This window comes from Leopardus geoffroyi, chromosome B1 (assembly GCF_018350155.1).
Source record: "Leopardus geoffroyi isolate Oge1 chromosome B1, O.geoffroyi_Oge1_pat1.0, whole genome shotgun sequence".
Taxonomy (NCBI): Eukaryota; Metazoa; Chordata; class Mammalia; order Carnivora; family Felidae; genus Leopardus; species Leopardus geoffroyi.
The window spans coordinates 165,456,689-165,477,454 of NC_059327.1; the positions used below are offsets into that span (position 1 = coordinate 165,456,689).

At 40.5% G+C, this 20,766-nt stretch overlaps 1 protein-coding gene across 8 annotated transcripts in view; it reads left to right on the forward strand.

Annotated features, from left to right (window-relative positions):
- CORIN (corin, serine peptidase) overlaps positions 1–20,766 on the forward strand; it is a 260,225-nt gene that overhangs the window by 191,848 nt on the left and 47,611 nt on the right. For 5 of the 8 annotated variants that reach the window (XM_045474167.1, XM_045474161.1, XM_045474164.1 and 2 more), the window contains 6 exons: positions 3,961–4,106; positions 4,874–4,981; positions 5,445–5,516; positions 12,133–12,246; positions 14,092–14,202; positions 16,293–16,422. In XM_045474167.1, the coding sequence (XP_045330123.1) occupies positions 3,961–4,106; positions 4,874–4,981; positions 5,445–5,516; positions 12,133–12,246; positions 14,092–14,202; positions 16,293–16,422 (681 nt within the window). The remainder of the gene's footprint in view (positions 1–3,960; positions 4,107–4,873; positions 4,982–5,444; positions 5,517–12,132; positions 12,247–14,091; positions 14,203–16,292; positions 16,423–20,766) is intronic. The other 3 variants (XM_045474169.1, XM_045474162.1, XM_045474166.1) reach the window with 2 other exon arrangements.

The following is a 20,766-nucleotide window of genomic DNA, read 5'->3' on the forward strand; positions in this document are numbered from 1 at the left end:
TTGAGAAACTGAAAAGAAGACCATGGGGGAGGGAAAGGGGGAAAAATAGTTACAAACAGAGTGTGAGGGAGGCAGACCATTAGAGACTCTTAAATACCAAGAACAAACTGAGGGTTGATTGGGGGGAGGTGCTAAGGGAGTGGGGAGAATGGGTGATGGGTATTGAGGAGGGTACTTGCTGGGATGAGCACTGGGTGTTGTATATAAGCGATGAATCACGGGAATCTACCCCCGAAACCAAGAGCACAGTGTGTGCACTGTATGTTAGCTAACTTGACAATAAGTTATATTAAAAGTAAATAAGCAAAATGCGGCCTCCTGATAGCACTCAAAAGTTAGAGACATAGGGGCACCCGGATGGCACAGTCAGTGGAACATGATGATCTTGCGATTTGTGAGTTCAAGCCTCACGTCTGCCTCACTGCTATCAGCGCAGAGCCTGCTTCCGATCCTCCGTTCCTCTCTGCCCCTCCCCTGCTTGCACTCTCTCAAAAAAAAAAAAAAAAAAAAAAAAGTTAGGGACATTACATAAGGAGTGGCCTGAAGGTTGGACAAGGGACGCACGTTGCTGATGTTTTCCTGCTTGCTGGGATGAAATAAGGGGCAGAATTTCAAGCTTGCGGCTTGGATTGAGAACGAGCGATACCCCACTTCGGGGTAAGAGCACTACTCCGGAGTCCACTGTCTGGGCCACGTCCTGGCTCTCCTTCGCTGCCCCCTGGCCGGGGACAGATTCCCCCATCTCTCTCAGCGTTGGCTCTTCTACTCCTGTCTGTGAAATCAAGAGAGTAGGTTGTTGGGTAGGGTCGTTGGGAGAGTAAATGAACGTGCATCAGGGTGGCGCCTTCTGACTGGCAGATCTGATGAGCACCAGCTCTGATGGCAGGAGAGGAACACTACTGTCTGGTGGCAGGTGGTTCCTGTCCTGTGCCGTAGGTTGTGACATAGTCAGAGATGGCGCCCTTCCAAGAGGTGGTCACACAGGCGGGCCACTGCACTCCTCGCACTGTTTTCCATCAGGGGTGAATATACAGATGTGCTTGTCCAAATGTGAGCGGTAACTACGGAAGCTCTATGCTGGGATCAGAAGTCACTTAGAGCTTTAAGAAAAAGCAGTGATATCAATATAGTGGACAGATGGGAAAACAATAAGTTAAATACCCAATATCAAGCGGATGACAAGGAGGGGGCATCTACAGAGGACAGGAAGCAATAAAATTTCAAAATGAGTTGGGGAACTAGATAACCAGAGTAAAAGTTAGTGTTGCCTTGTGCAGACATAATTCTGGAAACTTCTGGAAAATGCCTTTTAAAGTATCGCTAATAAAACGTCTACCCATTTTATGTGAAAAATTTATTTCTCAGTTTTATCCCACTTTCGCTAAGCAAGGTCAAGGATAGTGAATAATCACTTCTGATGATACCTTAAAAATGTTTGCCTTGATTTTCTTTTCATATGTATAAAAAATGTCCCTAATGCAGTATTCTCTGGAACAAATTAACATGCACATATGATTTATAATTTCAGGGCGTATGTTTCATATTAAAACGCCCAAGATGAGACTGAAATGTTATTCAATCAACATTTTAGTGAACTTTCTTCAGACACTTTCGTTCTGTTTCTCGTATCTACAAGTACATCTGTCATTTTCAGTGGCTTTCAAAATGACTTTTGCATTTTGGTTATTTGTTCGTAAGATTTTTTTATATTCGTTCAAGAATAATATACTGATATGTTCATGAAGCAACGTTGCTTTTGCCAATTTTGTTTATTGATCTTAAAATTTCATGAAAAATTTTTTTAACGTCTATTTATTTCTGAGAGAGAGAGAGAGAGAGCGAGTAGGGGAGGGGCAGAGAGAGGGAGACATAGAGTCGGAAGCAGGCTCCAGGCTCTGCACTGACTGACTGACAGCAGTCAGCCTGATGCGGGGCTCGAACCCATGAACTATGAGATCATGACCTGAGCCAAGGTCAGACGCTTAACTGACTGAGCCACCCAGGCGCCCCCTGACTCATAACTTAAAAATAAAATTTTAAGGGGCACCTGGGTGGCTCAGTCAGTTAAGCGTCTGACCTCGGCTCAGATCATGATCTCACCATTCGTGGGTTCCAGTCCCTCATCAGGCTCTTTGCTGTCAGTGCGGAGCCTGTTTGGGATCCTCTGTCCCCCTCTCTCTCTACCCCTCCCCTTCTACGCATGCATGCACTCCTTCTCTCTCTCTCTTTCCAAAGTAAACATTAAAAAAAGTCTTTAAAGGGGACCTGGGTGGCTCATCGGTGAAGTGTCGGGACTTCCGCTCAGGTCATGATCTTAGGATTTGTAGATTTGAGCCCCACGCCCACCCCATCAGGCTCTGTGCTGACAGCTCAGAGCCTGGAGCCTGCTTCAGATTCCGTGTCTCCCTCTCTCTCTGCCCCACCTCCACGCACCCTCTGTCTCCCCCTCTCTCTCAAAAATGAATAAATATTAAAAATACTAAATATTAAAAATTAACATTTTAATTCTTAAAAAGATCTTTTGAGCCTGAAAAACTTAACATTTTCGAGCCCGTACAACGTGTTAAATATGTTAGGGTACTGCTGCTGTCTCCTTCTCAAAATGTCCTTCTGAGAGAGGCCCCTACCATCAAGGCTGCTGCCTGTAGCTGCATTGTCTTATTTTGATTGTATTGTCTTATTGCACTACTAGTGTTTTATTTTGATGTATTCTTGTGTTATTTCCATTTTATGTAAAAAATAGGAAGTGGTAGAGTCAGGCACTAGACAATGTTCCATGTAATTAGGTATCTTATGGCTAATTTAAAATCGCAGCAATTAAGTCATATACATTTTTTATAAATCTACAATAACACTCTTCAGTCTCACAGAGGGTTATTGAACACTATTGAATTTCCCATTTTTGCAGAACTAATGTGGAAATGCCATGGCTCTGTTGTTGCCCCAAATTCTGAGGCTAAACCAGCATTAAATTATGCTCTGCCTTGTGCAAGAGTAAATGTAGACAGAGTTTTCTCTGAAATTTCCCCCCATTCTATTGTCAACCTTTCCCTACCAGTTTGTGGCCAGACTGGAGCTGGCCCTTCTAGAAGGCCTGCCCCATTTTATCGAGGGAGAGACCGAGACCTTTGTTGAAATTAATAGTTTAAAGTTGAAAACACTTGAAAATAAATAATACATTTGAAAGGAAATAAAAAATTTGCCTTGGGTAAGCCAAGCTGGCACATGGAATGGCTCCTATGGCTGTTCGCCAGAGGGAGAGAACTCTGCGGCTGAGGGTATGGTATAGATGCCATGACCCTTGGTGGCCGACTCTCCAAACGGATGCTGGGAACTTCCTGACTTGGAATAAAAGCATTGGAGAATGTGTCTGCTTGGAAGACAGAAGAGAGAACAGAAGGGTATCTGTGTTCTGGATGCTGTTGAAGCGCATAAACTTGTGACTAGTTGATATATGGATCCTGGAGATCTTATGCACAATATAGCGAATATAGACAACAGTATTGTATTATAATCATCAAGCTTCCTAAGAATCTGGATCTTAATTTTTCAACCACAAAAGAGAAATGATAATTATGTGATGTGATAGAGGTTCTACCATCACATTATAATATATAAATGTTATCAAATCAACGTGTTTTACACCTTAAATATACATCATGTTATATGTGAAATACATTTCAATAAAAACACACACAGCAAACTTTTATTTCTATTTCTGCAACGAAGTTTCTTTTGGTGAAATTATGTTGCTGGCATGCATTTCCCTTGTGGAGGTATTACTCTTTTTGTTTTCCCAAATATCTGTTACGTATCTGTGCATCTATACTGGTATATACACACACCAGATACACACATAGACCCACACGTGCAGAATTAGAACCCTACGTATATTCCTGACATACCATTTCAGACGTAGCTATTTCTGTTACTCATGTTTACTCTTTCTTTCTCTTTCAGAGCACTGTGTGAGCACTCCAAAGAACACTGTGAGTCTGTTCTTGGGATCGTGGGCCTGCAGTGGCCTGAAGACACAGATTGCAGTCAATTTCCAGAGGAAAATTCAGACAACCAAACTTGCCTAATGCCTGATGAAGATGTGGAAGGTTAATTTTTAAATCAATTACCGCCGGTTATCTAGCATGGACGAATAGATCAGCTCCCTTCTTGAGTTTCCGGTTGTTATTGTTCTTGCGGTGTTCTATTTAGTTGTCAATCAGGCAGCATGGATGAGTGAGTCTATGAACTTGATTCGTTGAAGAATGTGGTGCTGATCTGTTAAACATTGTCTTCATTTGAAAAATAAATTGCAGAGATGTATGTAATATTCCAGGTATTTATCTTAACTATACTCACAGAGCCCATTATAGGTGGCTTTTATACTAGGGTTCCTGTAGGTAATGGTGAACATCGAGCCTTGGTTACTTTAAAGTTTTTAGAGACCTTGGCAACATAGGATCATCAGGTAGAGAAAGGGAATCCGGGACCTGCCCACCTGGTGGAAGGATTAGAACTGGAAACAATTGGACACATCAAGGTGTCATTAGAAGCATTGGCTCCATGGGCTATTTCAGGCTCTGACAATCCGTGGAATGGACATGGTTGTCCATTCGGGAAGGTAGTTAATTGCTGGAAAGCATAAAGACACTAAACAACTGACGGGAGAGACGATGCCAAGGGTGAAGGAAAAAGATCCCCGTCAGCAAGCAGAGAAAGCCAAGCTACCTTTGGTTGGCTCAGCTTTGTGGAAGACCATCTTCTCTTCAGGAATAGCTCCTTGGCAATAGCCCACCCGTAAATGGATAGATCAGTTGATGCGATGCTTCCAGGTTTTCTGTCCAGCGACAATAAAGTGGCTTATTGTTTTTAACAGAATGCTCACCTAGTCACTTCAAGTGTGGCTCTGGACGGTGTGTTCTGGCTTCTAGAAGGTGTGATGGCCAGGCTGACTGTGACGATGACAGTGATGAAGAAAACTGCGGTATGCGTGTGAGATGACACTTTTCTGGAATATATGTTAATGCCTGGCTAGGATAAAGGCCTGTATTTAAAAATGTGAGCTGTTCTGATAGTCATGGGCAGGGATGAGGATCGAATGCTAATGCATTTACTTTTAATATTACCAAATGGCAAAGTATGACTCAGTAGGTATTTTTCCTGTTAACTCTATTGATTTTCCCTAAATTATACTTCCGTTTATGACCTTGCTGATGTATGTCCCTAGTAAAAGGAGAAGCACTTCACAAATGCAAGGGATTATTTTTATGATTAGAAATGTTAAAGCAGTTGTCCTCTGTTTAAAAGTCAGAATAATAGTGTCTTTGCATATGATTTCCATGTTGCTAAATAGGCATCTAAGATACACAGACAGAGTTCAGGCTCCAACGTTCAAATTTAATTGGAATTCGTTTCCATGCCCTCTCTGATTTTGTCTCTGTCGGCAAAGGATAAAACTCTTTCTGACGTTTCTTCGTGGAGTTCCAAAATCACCAGTGGAAAGGCCAGAAATGCCAATGGTAATTTGAGTGAAGCTAATTCCCATTTTATTTCCCTGCAAACCTCTGTACTTGTAACCTCAGAATGTGTCAGGGAATAGAAAGCGGGCAGTGCTCTTTACTAAGCAATATTCTAGAATAAAGCAAAATGATTGAAAGGCTATCCAAAGAATAGTTTGGTTATGATTATTTACCTTGTTCTGCTTAAGAATGAATTGACACTTTCTGTCACTAAACCACACGAGGCAATACATCTTTTGAATTCATTTTATTCTTTTGGCCTTTGAAATACGAACTATTGCTTGGCTTCCCAAAATGAATTTTCTGTAGTAGACGTTGTCCTTCTGGTCTAGACAAATGTCACAAGCAATAAACTGAAATCCTATCAGTTGTTATAAATATGGACAAGTGCATCTTCTAGATAATTAGGGCTGTCAGGATGATGATCCAATGACCAGGGGTAATTCTCTTAGAGAAGAACATACAGTGTTTGGAGAAGCTACTGTTGTTTGCTTGTTTGTGGTCTTTATGTGGAGACATAAATCCAAACTCATTGAATATCCCTTATATAAGTCTTTTGTTGAGAATCTATTGGATTTGTTTGCTAAACTATGTCTTCAGTGTGTTATAGTATTATGAGATGCAATTTAAAATAGATTAGCTTTGATGACTTAAAGAGGTTACATGGCACTCTACTGGGGTGGCTGGACCTAAATCTAAGTAGGGGACTAAATCCATCAGTAGGGGGCTAAATATTTGAGAAATGTAAAAACTTAGTTTTAAATGGTCTGAGTCCTAGAATATGTTTTGCAAAAAGAAATTCAAAGCTCTGTAGGGTTTAAATGACCCTAAAATGTCAGGTTTCTAGTTTAACAAGGAGTTTTTATCAAAACTTTATTCACTCAATTAAAGGCAGTCAGTTCACACCAGAATGATAGAATCTGTTGTCGAATCTCTATCAGCACTCAATATATTGATGGCACTACTGAGAGCTCTAGGTAAGGAAAGTTAAAAATGGGAGAGAAATTAATACATTCGGATTTACATTAATTGCTCCAACAGTAGTCAGTTATGAGAAAGCTCTTACTAAGTTTTTCAAAGTGACCAATGATAGACATGTTCCATATATTTATTTCCCTTTGGGATGTATGTACACACTTGAATGGGCATGTCCGTTACTCTGAGAGAATAAGACACTTAAAATGAAATAAAGAAGTCCTGTGGAGGAGGGCCTGATGAAGGACTACCACCCAGCTTCCATTTCTCATCTTCTCAGTCTGGCCCTCTGGTTCCATGGCCATGCATGTCACCATCCAGCAATGCAAACACCAGCTCCAGTGAAGCCGGGTTTCACCTCAAGCTTCAGGCGGTTTTGATTTATTCTGTCCATTGTGAAGCTTAACGCACTTAATGGCTTGGGCTTTACTGAATAATGTGACAATTAACCATTCACTGGCACACACTGCGGATCCTCCAGAACTTCTAAAAACACTGTAGGGTTTTCCTCTCAAAACAGGATTTATTTATTTACAAAATAATTGACGCGTTGGAAATTTATTTTGTGTTTCTTTGGCAAATCTGCGGGAGGAAAACATGGTAGCTGAAGCACACCATTTATAACTATGCTTTTAAAATACAGACTTCCCCTGCGATCCGGAAGTACAGCATTCCTATAAAAACTTTCCTAAGCCAAAATTGTGTGAAGTGAGAAGCAATTGCCATTAATTTATGTAGAAAAAAATTTTGAGTATTCCCAGAGCCTAAAAATATCCTCCCTTAGGCTTTCTAATACCCACCACACATCTTGCTAGTGGGTATACAAAATAAATCAAGACAAAGCAGAGAGAGAAACATCAACGCTTCCGTGGCTTGACGCTGAGATGCTGAGTGTAGTTCCCGGGGAAGGAGCTGGGGGGCGCTACTCGCTGCTCGGCCTGCACACTGCCTGCGTAAAGCCTGGCGGCAAAATCAATGCTGAAGCTCTTTTCATTTTTCTCTCGCTGAAGCTATTTTCCTGTTTTCCTTTCCGCTGTTTTTCGTGAAAGGGACAATCCTCTTCAGATTGCTCGTGGTCAGTAAAACTGTTGCTAATGCAGATCTTTTCCTAAAAGCGAAGTGGCGTGATGTGAACTTTCGAAAAAGGGGGGATACCTGTACATGCGTTAGAATTTAGCAGCGACCGGTGTTGCTCTGAAGTGTCATCTGCTCTGGTGGTAAATTTTTGTTATAGTTTTTTTTTCCCAAAAAAATTTTTTTTAATGTTTGTTTATTTTTTGACAGAGAGAGACAGAGCATGAGTGGGGGAGGGGCAGAGAGACAGGGAGACACAGAATCCGAAGCAGGCTCCAGGCTCTGAGCTGTCAGACCAGAGCCGGATGCGGGGCTCGAACTCACAGACCAGGAGATCATGGCCTGAGCCCAAGTCTCACGCTCAATCGACTGAGCCACCCAGACGCCCCGTTAAAGTTGTTTTGGTTGTGTAATTGCTAATGTAAACAACCGTTGAAAACACTGTGAAACACTGTGAAAATACTGTCCGCCATGTGGACGGAACTGTCTGTTAAACTAGCAACTTGATGAAATAAGTTGATTTTCAGCATAACCTTTTCCAAGCACTGATATCTAAGCCATGAAGAAAAAGGTGACGATCTGGGCAAAGAAATGAACAGGAATGGCATAAAAGAGAGCTGAGGGAAATAACAATGGATTGCATTTCTGGGTTTTGCCTTCATGCATAGATTTGAGTTCGTGAGACTGAGGTTAGAGTTTGCTAAGCCTATGTCCATGCTTTGGCTGGGCTACCAACCAGCAGGAGCCAGGTGGTACCTGGTCTGTGACATGAGCAGCATGTCTTCTCAGTGGGGCAGTTAAATGGGAATACGGCTAAGACAGTTTCATTATATATACTGTAGACATAAAACCCTTTATGACATAAATACAGCATCACGATTACTAATTGATCGCTGTTCTGTGTATAAGGATATACACCATATGCAGAAAGATTGACGACAATACAAATACTCAGGTGTCATTAAGTGCCTTCCTGTTTATCTTCAAGTGATTGAAAATCACTGGGCTCAGTGGGGCGCCTGGGTGGCTCAGTCGGTTAGGCATGTGACTTTAGCTCAGTTCATGATCTCACGGTCTGTGGGTTCAAGCCCTGGAGCCTGCTTCAGATTCTGTGTCTCCCTCTCTGCCCCTCCCCACCTCGTGTTCTGGCTCTGAAAAATGAATAAACCTTTAAAGAAATCTTAAAAAAAAAATCACTGGGCTCAAATAAAATAAAATCTTCAAATATAATCTTTTCTTGGGATCAAAACCCCTTTGTGCTGCAATCAAAGCCTCTGACTCTGATATTTGTGGGGTGTACAGCTTGCTTTTTAAAGTTTTCCAAAAGACCTATTTTCCTATCCATTTGGATTCTTTAATAGTATTTCTATGACTTCTCAAAGAGAATGGCTTACGTGGCATTTTTAGCAAATAGTAGTCTCCAGGCCTCTCTTTCTCTTTGCTTGTGGATGACCCCGACTGTGCTCTGTAACTGGCCGAAACAGAGTTCGAGTCACTATGTCCGTATCATGTTGGATACTCACAAATGGCTTTCTCTTTTGATATTTTGCTACTTGGTTCACTGTTTAGCTATTTCATTTGGCATCTTGGACAGGCAGCCTGAAATGTCAGGGGGTGCTCTGTGTAGACCTAGACTTGGATTTTTTTTATTAATATGAAATTTATGTTGTTCCCATACAACACCCAGTGCTCATCCCAACAGGTGCCCTCCTCAATACGCATCACCCACCCTCCCCTCCCTCCCACCCCCCATCAACCCTCAGTTTATTCTCAGTTTTTAAGAGTCTCTTATGCTTTGGTTCCCTCCCTCTCTAACCTCTTTTTTTTTTTTCTTCCCCTCCCCCATGGTCTTCTGTTAAATTTCTCAGGCTCCACATAAGAGTGAAATTTAAATCCCAGCTCAGCACCTAGAGACTGTGTGACTTTTGGCCAGTCACTTAATTTCTCTGGGCCTCGGCTTCCTCACCTGCAAAACGTAGAGAACGCCCACTTTATCCTCCAGAGCTTGGAATGTTTATTCTGTGCCTTTATTCATTCCTCAGAAGGCAATAACCAAGCACCCATCTGCCATGGTGCTAGCATATCCAGGGGGCAACTCAAAGGTCACCCTGGGGATTTCCCTGGAGGGGAGGAGTCCTGTCTTGCTTGGTCTTGTTTCAGACGGACCAAGGTCTTGTTTATGGCAGAGGAGATGAGGCTGGAGTGTCATGTCCGAAGCGCGAGCTGGGCAGAGCCGCTGGTTCGCATCGTAAACACCAGCAGCAGGGAGCTGTCTCATCCTGGAGGTAGACTTACCTGGAGGCAGATGTCCCCATCTCCCTCCAGGATGAGTCATGGAAGGGGGCCCCCAGCCTGCAGTTTAAAGCCTTTCCATTCCCCCATCCTGCCTCCTCAGAGGGTCCTAAGCCAGCATATGTTGAAGAAGGTTGACGTGGGGATGTCACCCCTAAATGGGGGAGGAGTTGGGAGGAGCTGCTGAGGAACCATGAGCCCTATGGTTTGTGCTGGTGTTGCTGTTCTACAGGTGCTGCCGCTGGTCCTTGAGATTGGAGTTCCATCTCCCATGGTTCCATCTCCCAGGGTTCCATCTCCCAGGGTTCCATCTCCCAGGGTTGCATCTCCCAGGGTTCCATCTCCCAGGGTTCCATCTCCCAGGGTTGCATCTCCCAGGGTTCAACCAGCCCTTATTATAAGTTGCCTAACAACATTATTTTTATGTAACTATACAATGTCCCCAAACAGAATATAAGTTCATTTGGGGTAGGAATATGAATCTTTTATTCTTAGCACCAAATCACAGGGGTTACTGCCTAGTAAGAGTCTAGTGAAGCATAGATTGTTTTTTTCCCCCCAATATATGAAATTTATTGTCAGATTGGTTTCCATACAACACCCAGTGCTCATCCCAACAGGTGCCCTCCTCAGTGCCCATCAACCACCCTCTCCTCCCTCCCACCCCCCATCATTTAAAATGCACATGTGTTGAAGGCCTGCCAAGGGCTATTGTGACATGTGGGGGGGGGGGGTGGGAAGCCACAGATGAACAGCATGTGGACTCCTCCTTCGTGCACCTAGCAGCCTAGTAAGGACCATGGATCCCACTGGAGTGACAAGAATGCATTAGACTCTTGGCATGTTTCAGCAGATGTATGAAACGCACTGCCTTTGATGCAAATGGCATTTTTTAAGTTCATTGCAAGTTCTTGCTATTAAATAGGCAAATTATAGTTCAAGCTTATGGTCCTGATCTTGTGCAAATTACGTTCATTTCTCCTATTAATTGATGAAGTTGACATCCTTAGATCTCTTAGACTATGTTACTGAAGTAACAGCTTTTGTACCAGGCTTTTAAATTAATTTTGTTGGACTGATGAATGGATAAAGAAATTGTGGTTTATATACACAATGGAGTACTATGTGGCAATGAGAAAGAATGAAATATGGCCCTTTGTAGCAATGTGGACGGAAATGGAGAGTGTGATGCTAAGTGAAATAAGCCATACAGAGAAAGACAGATACCATATGGTTTCACTCTTATGTGGATCCTGAGAAACTTAACAGGAACCCATGGGGGAAGGAAAGGAAAAAAAAAAAAAGAGAGAGGTTAGAGTGGGAGAGAGCCAAAGCATAAGAGACTCTTAAAAAATGAGAACAAAATGAGGGCTGATGGGGGGTGGGAGGGAAGGGAGGGTGGGTGATGGGTATTGAAGAGGGCATCTTTTGAGATGAGCACTGGGTGTTGTATGGAAACCAATTTGACAATAAATTTCATATATTTAAAATAAATAAATAAATAAATAAATAAACATTAAAAATTACAAAAAATAAAAATAAATTAATTTTGTTGCTATTTGGCATAGGAGGCGCCTCTTACTAAACACACAGATGGCCTTTCTATTTGTTGAATGAAATTACATTTTTAAGATAATATGCATCTAAATCACTAGGTTTTAGCATATTTACTTAAAGCATAAGTTATCATTTCATAGTTGAGTCTAATGCATTGGCAAATGGACTCTGAAGGCAAAAAGAACAGCTAAAGATGAACGTCAGTATATAGCTGTTTTTCCATTTTTTCCCCCTTTTCCCATATGTCACTTTTGATCTTCTCTTAGGAAAGCTGTCCTATTTTTATTGCAGCATGGAGATTATCGAATATTTCTGCTCTAAAAATTACAGTTTTCATGGTATACAGAAGTCAAGCCAAGCCTTTAAAAAAAATGCTTATTTATTTATTTTGAGAGAGAGAGAGAGGAGAGAGAGAATGAGCGTGTGAGTGGGGGAGGGGCAGAGAGAGAGGGAGAGAGAGAATCCCAAGCAGGCTCCGTGCTGCCAGCGCAGAGCCTGATGTGGGGCTCCATCTCACGAACCGTGAGATCATGACCTGAGCCAAATCAAGAGTCGGACACTTAACTGACTGAGCCACCCAGGCACCCCCAGAAGTCAAGACTTTTTAAGAAGACAGAAATCATGATTTTGCGCTATAATTTTTCTACGTTGCTTCATCAAATCCATCATTATTTTCATCTCCACATCTATTGCAAATAACCTTTTCTTCTGTCTTCAGGCTGTAAAGAGAGAGATCTTTGGGAATGTCCATCCAATAAACAATGTTTGAAGCACACAGTTATCTGTGATGGGTTCCCAGACTGCCCTGATGCCATGGATGAGAAAAACTGTTGTAAGTGCTTACCTTGAATTGACCAACACAACTTTTTATATGTTAAGCACTGATTACCTCGAATTTTGAATATAAGCTGGAAATTTGGAAATATGTATCAAAAGCTTTTAGTATGTTCAGATCTTACGAACAAATCTCCACTTATAAAATATATGCAAGAACATAAACGTGTGTAAGTTATATGCACAGTGATATTATTCTAGTATTATTTATCACATGGAAAAATTATAATTTTATCCAACTATATAAAAAAAGGGGACAGAAAATACAACCCTAAAATGCAATAATATGCAAACATTAAAAATCAAATGGAAAGAATAATTTCTCCTGGGTTCATTGCATGTCATTAGGCAAATAAAACAAAATATAAAGTATTATGTGCACTATTGTCGTGAATTTTTAAAGTGCTGATACCCACATATAGGAAAAGATCAGAAAGTCACAAGAAACAGTTTACAGTTCTTATCTCTAGGTGGTGGGATTATTAAGTGTTTTTGCTTTTCTGTCTTTTCTACATTTTCTAAATGAATGGCCACCACTTTTAGAACCAGAAAAAAATTATCTCTCAAGATATTTTATCTACTAGTAACAGAAAGCCCAGCTCAGGCTGACTTAAACAGTGAAGACTTTTATTTTATTTTATTTTATTTTATTTTATTTTATTTTATTTTATATCATATGTATCACTGTCTTGTATTATCATTTTAAAAGTCAAGTACAGGAAGGATTCTTGAGGCTAGCTGTTGGAGTTCAGCACCTCTTCTTAGATTCTTTAAGTTCAGCTTGACTTCAGACTAGATCTGCGAGAGTCAAAAGATGGCTGCCAAGAGCAACTGAGATGCCATGCTTTCTTGATCATATCCAGTGAGAAGGAGTGATGATGACCTTGCCCTCATCTCTGGAATATCACTTAAGGGTTCACTCAGATTGGCCAACTTTAAACAAGGTTCCAGCTAGCATTCAGGGGTCTTTGTGTGAATTAGAAAAGATACCACCTAAATAGCCGGATTGCAAAAAGAAGCACCCCTTAGTGAAAACCAATTAGAAAAAATGCTATTTCCTTCAGGCTGCCCCTGTCCCAGGTTGGGATGCATGATCTGGCCAGCAGGGTTTGGGTAGGAACTATCTTGGAAAGCACAACCCAAGAAATGGTAGACCAGAACTCTGATCTTGGGTCCCATCTTTTCCGTTCGGCTAGTAACTATACTCAGAAAAAAAATAGTTGTAGCTAGAAAATGCAATGTCCCACTTACACTAGTCAGGATCTTCTGGAGCTGTGGGAAGCTGAACAGAATCAGGTTCCCTTAAAAAAGGAGAAAGAAAGGAAATGGATGTTAGGCAGGTGAGCAATCAAGGAGTGTCACTATGATTTTAAAAACCCAGCAGAATTAGTATATGATTCAGGGAGTCATTTAATAGTAGAGATTTTTAAAGAATAAACATTATCCATGTATGTGGACAGAGCTGGTTTCCATCTTGTGGTCACTTCATTCTGCTCATCCCCAGTGCTGGGCTCATGCCACATCAGATTTTAACGCTGTTCTCTCAATCTTTGGAAGTTCTTCTGCTCTGGGTACCACTTTTTCAATCCTGGTGTCAGAACTAGATAATTTAGTGACTTGGAGATGGTAGTATCATTTAAATGCTCGCTATTTGCATGGATTGGCATCTGTGATAGGAGTTTTTACCAATTCAGTTATTCTGTCCTGAAACCCGTTTGGAGGCCTCAGTGACCCACAGCTTTTCTTCCTTCCCTGCTCCTGCTGACAGATGATAATGTGCATGTGAATGATGATCACACTTGTTTAATGTTTCCATTGTCTCGCTTCTTGTTCCCCATGCCAGCATTTTGCCAAGACGATGAACTCGAATGTGCGAACCATGAGTGTGTGTCCCGTGAGCGCTGGTGCGATGGTGAAGCCGACTGCTTGGACAGTTCTGATGAGTGGGACTGTGGTGAGCTGTGTGTTTCTGCCATTGGCCACCCACTGGAACACCTATCAGCTATTTGAGCTTAATAAGTCCTAAGTGACTTCACAGGATTTACTGACCAATTTCATCTCTTTTGTTTTACTATGATAAAAGCTGGCAGTAGTGATTCATAGATGTTATTTCCAATGCATAGAACATTTCCCCCTAAGTTATTTTGTTATTTGAAATGTCCATATTATATGTAAAAACATCTGGGTTTAAATTGTTATGACCATATAGCTGCTAGAATACAATTTTTAGACTCTTTATTATCACCCAGCTTCAACAATTATTAATATTCTGTCATTCTGATATCATTGACACCTCCTGGAATAGGGTATTAGAGCGGGTCTTCCCCATGAATAGACATTTCTCCAAAGAATACATACAAATGGCTAAGGCACATGAAAAAATGCTCAACATCACTCATCATCCGGGAAATACAAATCAAAACTACAATGAGATACTACCTTACACCTGTCAGAATGGCTAAAATTAACAACTCAGGAAACAACAGATGTTGACGAGGATGCGGAGAATGGGGAACCCTCTTAACACTGGTTGGTAGGAATGCAGACTGGTACAGCCACTCTGGAAAACAATATGGAGGTTCTTCAAAAAGTTAAAAATAGAACTACCCTACAATGCAGCCATTGCACTACTAGGTATTTACCCAAAGGATACAAAAGTACTGATTCAAAGGGGCACAGGCACCCCAATGTTTATAGCAGCTTTATCAATAATAGCCAAATTATAGAAAAAGCCCAAATGTCCATTGACCGATGAATGGATAAAGAAGAGGTGGTATGTATATACAATGGAGTATTACTTGGCAATCAGAAAGAATGAAATCTTGCCGTTTGCAACAAAGTGTATGGAGCTAGAATGTGTTACGCTAAGTGAAATAAGTCAGTTAGGAAAAGACAAATATCGTATGATTTCACTCATGTGGAGTTGAAAGAACAAAACAGATGAACACAGGGGAAGGGAAGGAAAATTAAAATACTATAAAAACAGAGAGGGAGACAAACCATAAGAGACTTAATGATAGAGAACACACTGAGGGTTGATGGAGGGGAGGTGGTGGGGGGATGGGCTAAGTGGGTGATGGGCATTAAGGAGGGTGCTTCTTGTGATCAGCACTGAGTGTTGCATGTAAGTGATGAATCACTAGATTCTACTCCTAAAACTAATACCACACTGTATGTTAACTAAGTTGAATTTAAATAAAATCTTGGAGGAAAATAAAGAGAAAGAAATGTAAAATGCTAATGGAAAATCCGACAAACTATATTCAAAGTTTTAAAATAAATTATTATTGATTATTTTTAAAAAAGCAGGTCTTCCGTCTTCCCTGTGCTCTTGCTCTAGATCCAAAGGAAATAGAGATCTACCTAGCTCCTTACATGGACAGGACCTAAAGGCATCTCCCACCAGTATCCAGTGTTGCAGTTTGTAATCTTGGGTTTGATTAATTCTGTTGTTCCATACTCATCATCCTTCCATTCACTGAGCTCTTATTTCAGTCCTTTGCATCATCTGGCCACACCATGATCGTCATTTGTGCTGTGATTAACTGCACAGTGTTTCACAAGTAATCTATGGCGTAGGAAGTAGAGAGGATGCTCTATTGTAAAATAGGAATTAGAGCATATACCAAATTAGTCCTAACTTAACATCGCTTGCCTACCCTTGCCTTCTCACATACTCTCTTGAAAGGAAATGAAATGAACAAAGTGACAACTAACCCCTGACAGCTGTGCAAATCACTGGATAAACTCAAGGGATTTGAGTGCTGCCTCTGGTCGTCTCGTAAAGAAAAGTTAAGAACTGTCCATGTCTTTCACTAGAGCCTGTGGTTCCTGGAGGGCAGAGAACATTTCTAATTCACTTTTTGCAGTCTTCCACAACACTGAGAGCAGTGCTAAGCACAGGGCAAGCACTCGTCAAGTGGTTCTTAATTAAAACAATGAAACACAAACGCAAGCAAAGCGAAAGCATGTTAAGTTAGCCTTTGGTTTCCTGAGCTGAAATGTTTCTAATTAGGGTTTTCCCTTTCTTTTTTTTCTCCGCAGTGACCCTCTCTAAAAATGTGAGCTCCTCCTCATTCCTGACGGCTCACAGATCTGCCAAAGAACACCACGTGTGTGCGGATGGCTGGCAGGAGACGTTGAGTCAGCTAGCCTGCAAGCAGATGGGTTTAGGGTAAGGTCAGTAGTTTGTAGCACTGATGAGTTTCTCAGAAGGCTTCGTGGAATTGGCAATAACATCTTCCTTATGAATGCAGAGTGAGTTAGTGCTCTCACATAGAGCCCTCCAGAGCATGGGGAATGAATCAGGTGAGAGGACCATATTTAATGACAGGCACCTGCTCTGAAGAGGCTGCGGTGAAAAGCCACTTTGATGAAGCCTCTCGCTACATGTAAATGCAGTAATTGTATTTTAACAACTTCTGAAAGGAAACACTTTGAGTGTTTGCAAAAGCATTAAGACGGTTTCCTCCAAGCAACCTGGATGGGGAAATATTGAGGTTTTTCTCCCAAGAGGTTACTGAAAATTTCTTTTTAAGCAACACACATTTTTTAATAAGTTGAGAAATAGAACTTAAAGTTGACGGCATTTCAGTTTACCCTCAGTAATAATTAGGAAATGTAAATCAGGAAATAGTTCGCCATTTTGGCTCCTTAGTAGAATGAAAAGACACTAACTCTGGCTTTGATACAAATAGACTGAAACCTATACTTTGAAACTTGGATACTTCCTATTTTGTGGGGTTTTCTTTTTCAGTTCTGTTGGGGATAGAAAGCAATAACTGAGGGTCTTAGATGTATATGTGAAGATATGTATTCACATATATTTTTTTTTACCCCTGCTGTATGTGAGATTTGGGGGGAAATGTGGAAATGATGGAAATAAAAGACAAACAAATTTTAAAATTCTAGAATAAAAAATTGAGTAAATGTCATTTCGCAGGATTCCACTGAACAAACTTGAAACAATTTTTCAATAACGAGCTATGAATTATGGGATAGAAACTAGCAGCGCATTTTTGTTATCTCAGTTTGAAGAGTGACGTAAATCCCAGTATCTTCAGCCTATTTTCCCCATGTAAAGTCTTACATCTTTGGAAAGTTGAGTAACTGATGCTAATATGTAAGAAAGAACTTTCAACTTTGCCAGAGCGGAAAAATTATATCCATCAAGATCCATTAAATTATACTTCATTTTCACAACATCCTTACGGATATCTAAAGGAAATGGTATGTGACTGTGATCAGAGATAAATGAAAAGCCTTTTGAATGAGCTTTATTTTCCTCTCACCAAAACATAGGTTATTTCTTAATATGAAAACTGGATTGACATAATGATCGATAACTCTGTGGAGAGTTCTGAGGAAAAGTCGCAACCACAAAGATTTTGCCAGCCGAAAAATTCTTCCGACAGGCCACCCTGCTCTATTATAAACAGAAGGGATCTTGTTTTAAATATTCTCTTTGATATCTCTTCTAATTTTTTTGTATGTTGGATTTTCGTTTTTTATTTTGATGAGATACATATAACATAACTCACCATCTTAACCGTTTTAAAGGGTAAATTCAGCGGCATTTAGTGTATTCACAATGCTATGCAACCATCTCCATTATCTGGCTTCTTTCACTTAGCATAGTGTTTTTATTTTATTTTTTTTAATGTTTATTTTATTTTTGAGACAGAGAGAGACAGAGCATGAATGGGGGAGGGGCAGAGAGAGAGGGGGACACAGAATCGGAAGCAGGCTCCAGGCTCTGGGCCATCAGCCCAGAGCCCGACGCGGGGCTCGAACTCACGAACTGTGAGATCGTGACCTGAGCTGAAGTCGGACGCTCAACCGACTGCGCCACCCAGGCGCCCCAGCATAGTGTTTTTATACAACTATGGACCAGCATTTCATTGCTGTTTATGGCTGAAAAAATATTACATTGCATGGATACACCACATTTTTAAATCTGTTCATCCAACGAGGCACATTTTGGTGGTTGCCATCTTTGGCTATTGTATGCATATTGGATTTTTTTTTTTTTAATTTCTTACGCTACTTTCTTCATTTCCTTAAAATAGTGGGAAAATGTTATTTCAATATATTAGATATTTAAAATGGAAAAAGACATTTAGATTTTTTTTAAACATACCTTTATTTCACAGAAAGGCTAGGAAAGTCTGAGAGAGCAGTGTGGCTGGAAAACCGTAAGCATTATTTGAGTGAGTTAATGGGTAAGTAGTGATAAGTCTTTGAAGGAAATGAGTAGGAAGGGTAACCTTAGTATTTTTGTACTTTCTGATTGCCGTCAAGAGAACTCTTCAGTTTTCTTGGGTAGATCGTGAATTGACAGAAATCTGGAGAGCCAGGCTGGGGCAGGAATGAAGATAATGGGCAAGAAGAAGCCATTGATTCCTACAGTAGGAATGGGCTACTTAGGAATCTGCTCTGTTCCCACTGTCTCTGGTGAGTCACAGCTGTACTGTGAATTCACAGTTCTGCCACTGATGCCTCAAACTCTAAGTAACCCTGCATCTGAGTCATTTCCTCTAGATTCAAAGTCCCTACAGGAAAGTCTGTCTGGCCATGGTTAGTCATTGACCTACACTCCAGCTGCCAAAGGAAGGGAAAACATTATAGCTGTCCTCTTTAAGCTTCTGGAGTGGAGTAGGTCTGTCTTTATACCTTCAAACATGCTTTACACCCAGAAACTTGAAGCTTAAAGCACAACCCCAATTAGTTCTATTCAGTATGTCTTTCCTATTGGGTTTTTGTTTTGTTTTGTTTTGTTGTTGTTGTTGTTGTTGTTGTTTTGAGAATCTGCTTATGGGCCTTGAACTAGAGTAGGCATTCTGTGGAGGATGCAGGGGTGAAAATATCATCAAAGAGCTTACCATGTAGTGGGGAAGACACATAAGGAAACAACCTAGAACATAAAGTTGTTGGAAAAAACTTCCAGACTCTTTGTCATCTGAGAATGGTTCATGTACAGCATAGCACCTGGCATACCTATTAGAAGTATATAAGAAAAATATTCAACTCTATCATTGTCTTGATATTATAATATACATTTATTAAGTCATTCATTTAGTCATTCAGTAAACATTTATAGAGAATAGCATTGTAGTGTAGTGTCCCAAACTAATATACTTTAACTCCAAATGCAGGGAGGGTACAGGTTGGAGTTAGTTTATCAAAATGTAAGTCTAGACCGAATTACATGTTTTGCGGGGCTTCTATTGAAATACTTTCATGATAGAGGCAGTTGATTAAATAACCTACCCTTGGAGTTTTTCAGATGCAAATTACACCTTCCATGTCTAACAGCACAAATGCTCAGCTCTCAACTAAGTGCTTGCCCAAATGAGAAGATTGAGAGTTCTTTGCTGAATCTGTACAACTTTTTACGCCCATCTGCAGATATCTTGAGTTCACCCCAGCCTGGAAGTATGATGACTATTTGATTAGACAAGGATATAAATCAGCCCCTAATTCTCATGACAGTATATTGACTTTGCTACCTACATGCCCAGTATTAGAAACATATGGACATTTATTTAATCAACAATACAAATCAGAATTTAGACTGCCCTCTGATACTTGCCAAATGTTCAGTTCAGACATCTGGTATTTGAGAAAGTTGGTCTAAGAGAATGTGATTCTCGGTGTCCCTTGGCTTCATCAACTTTATATAAAACCAGATCATCTGGAAATAGGCTATTCTACTTTGACAAAAATTCCTATATGGGATTGGTTGAAGTTTGATTTTGTGTCCTAATGTTTTAGAGTTGGTCAATAGAAGCAGCAGGCTTCCAAAGAATATTTCTTTATTTTGGGCTAAACCACAAAGATAGCCTCAATTGTATTACCTGAGAGTCGCCGATATAAGGATTTCTATCGAAATTTTTCCCGGAAGTGTACTTCCAGGGAAAATCTTCTAACTTCAGATTCCATTTGTCACATAAGGATGGTTTCCTTATTGATTGACTTCCATGAAACTCGTGAAGCTCAAAGACAAGACTAAATCCTGTGTCGTAGTAGATTCAGCCCAGGCTGCTGGTCCTGTACAAGGAAACCATGGAAAAGAAGCTTGAGTCCTTATGGTCTTTTTTTAAAATATACAATATAATTCATATACCATAAAGCTCACTCTTTAAAAGTGTACAATTCAGTTATTTTTAATATATTCACAATATTGTGCAGTCATCACCACTGATTCCTAAACATTTCATCACTTGGAAAAGAAACCCGATGCCTCTAACAGTCACTGCCCGTTTCTCCTCCCTAAACCCCTGACAAACACGACTTTCTGCTTCTAGAGACTTGCCCATTGTGCACGTTTCATAAAAACAGAATCATCTAATATATGCCTTTTTTTGTCTGGTCTCTTTCACTTAGCATAATGTTTTCAAGGTTTATCTATGTTTTATAATATGTATCAGTGCTTCATTCCTATCTATGGCTGAATAATATTCCATTGTGTAGATATATCCACACTTTGATGATCCATTCATCAATTGATGGATATTTG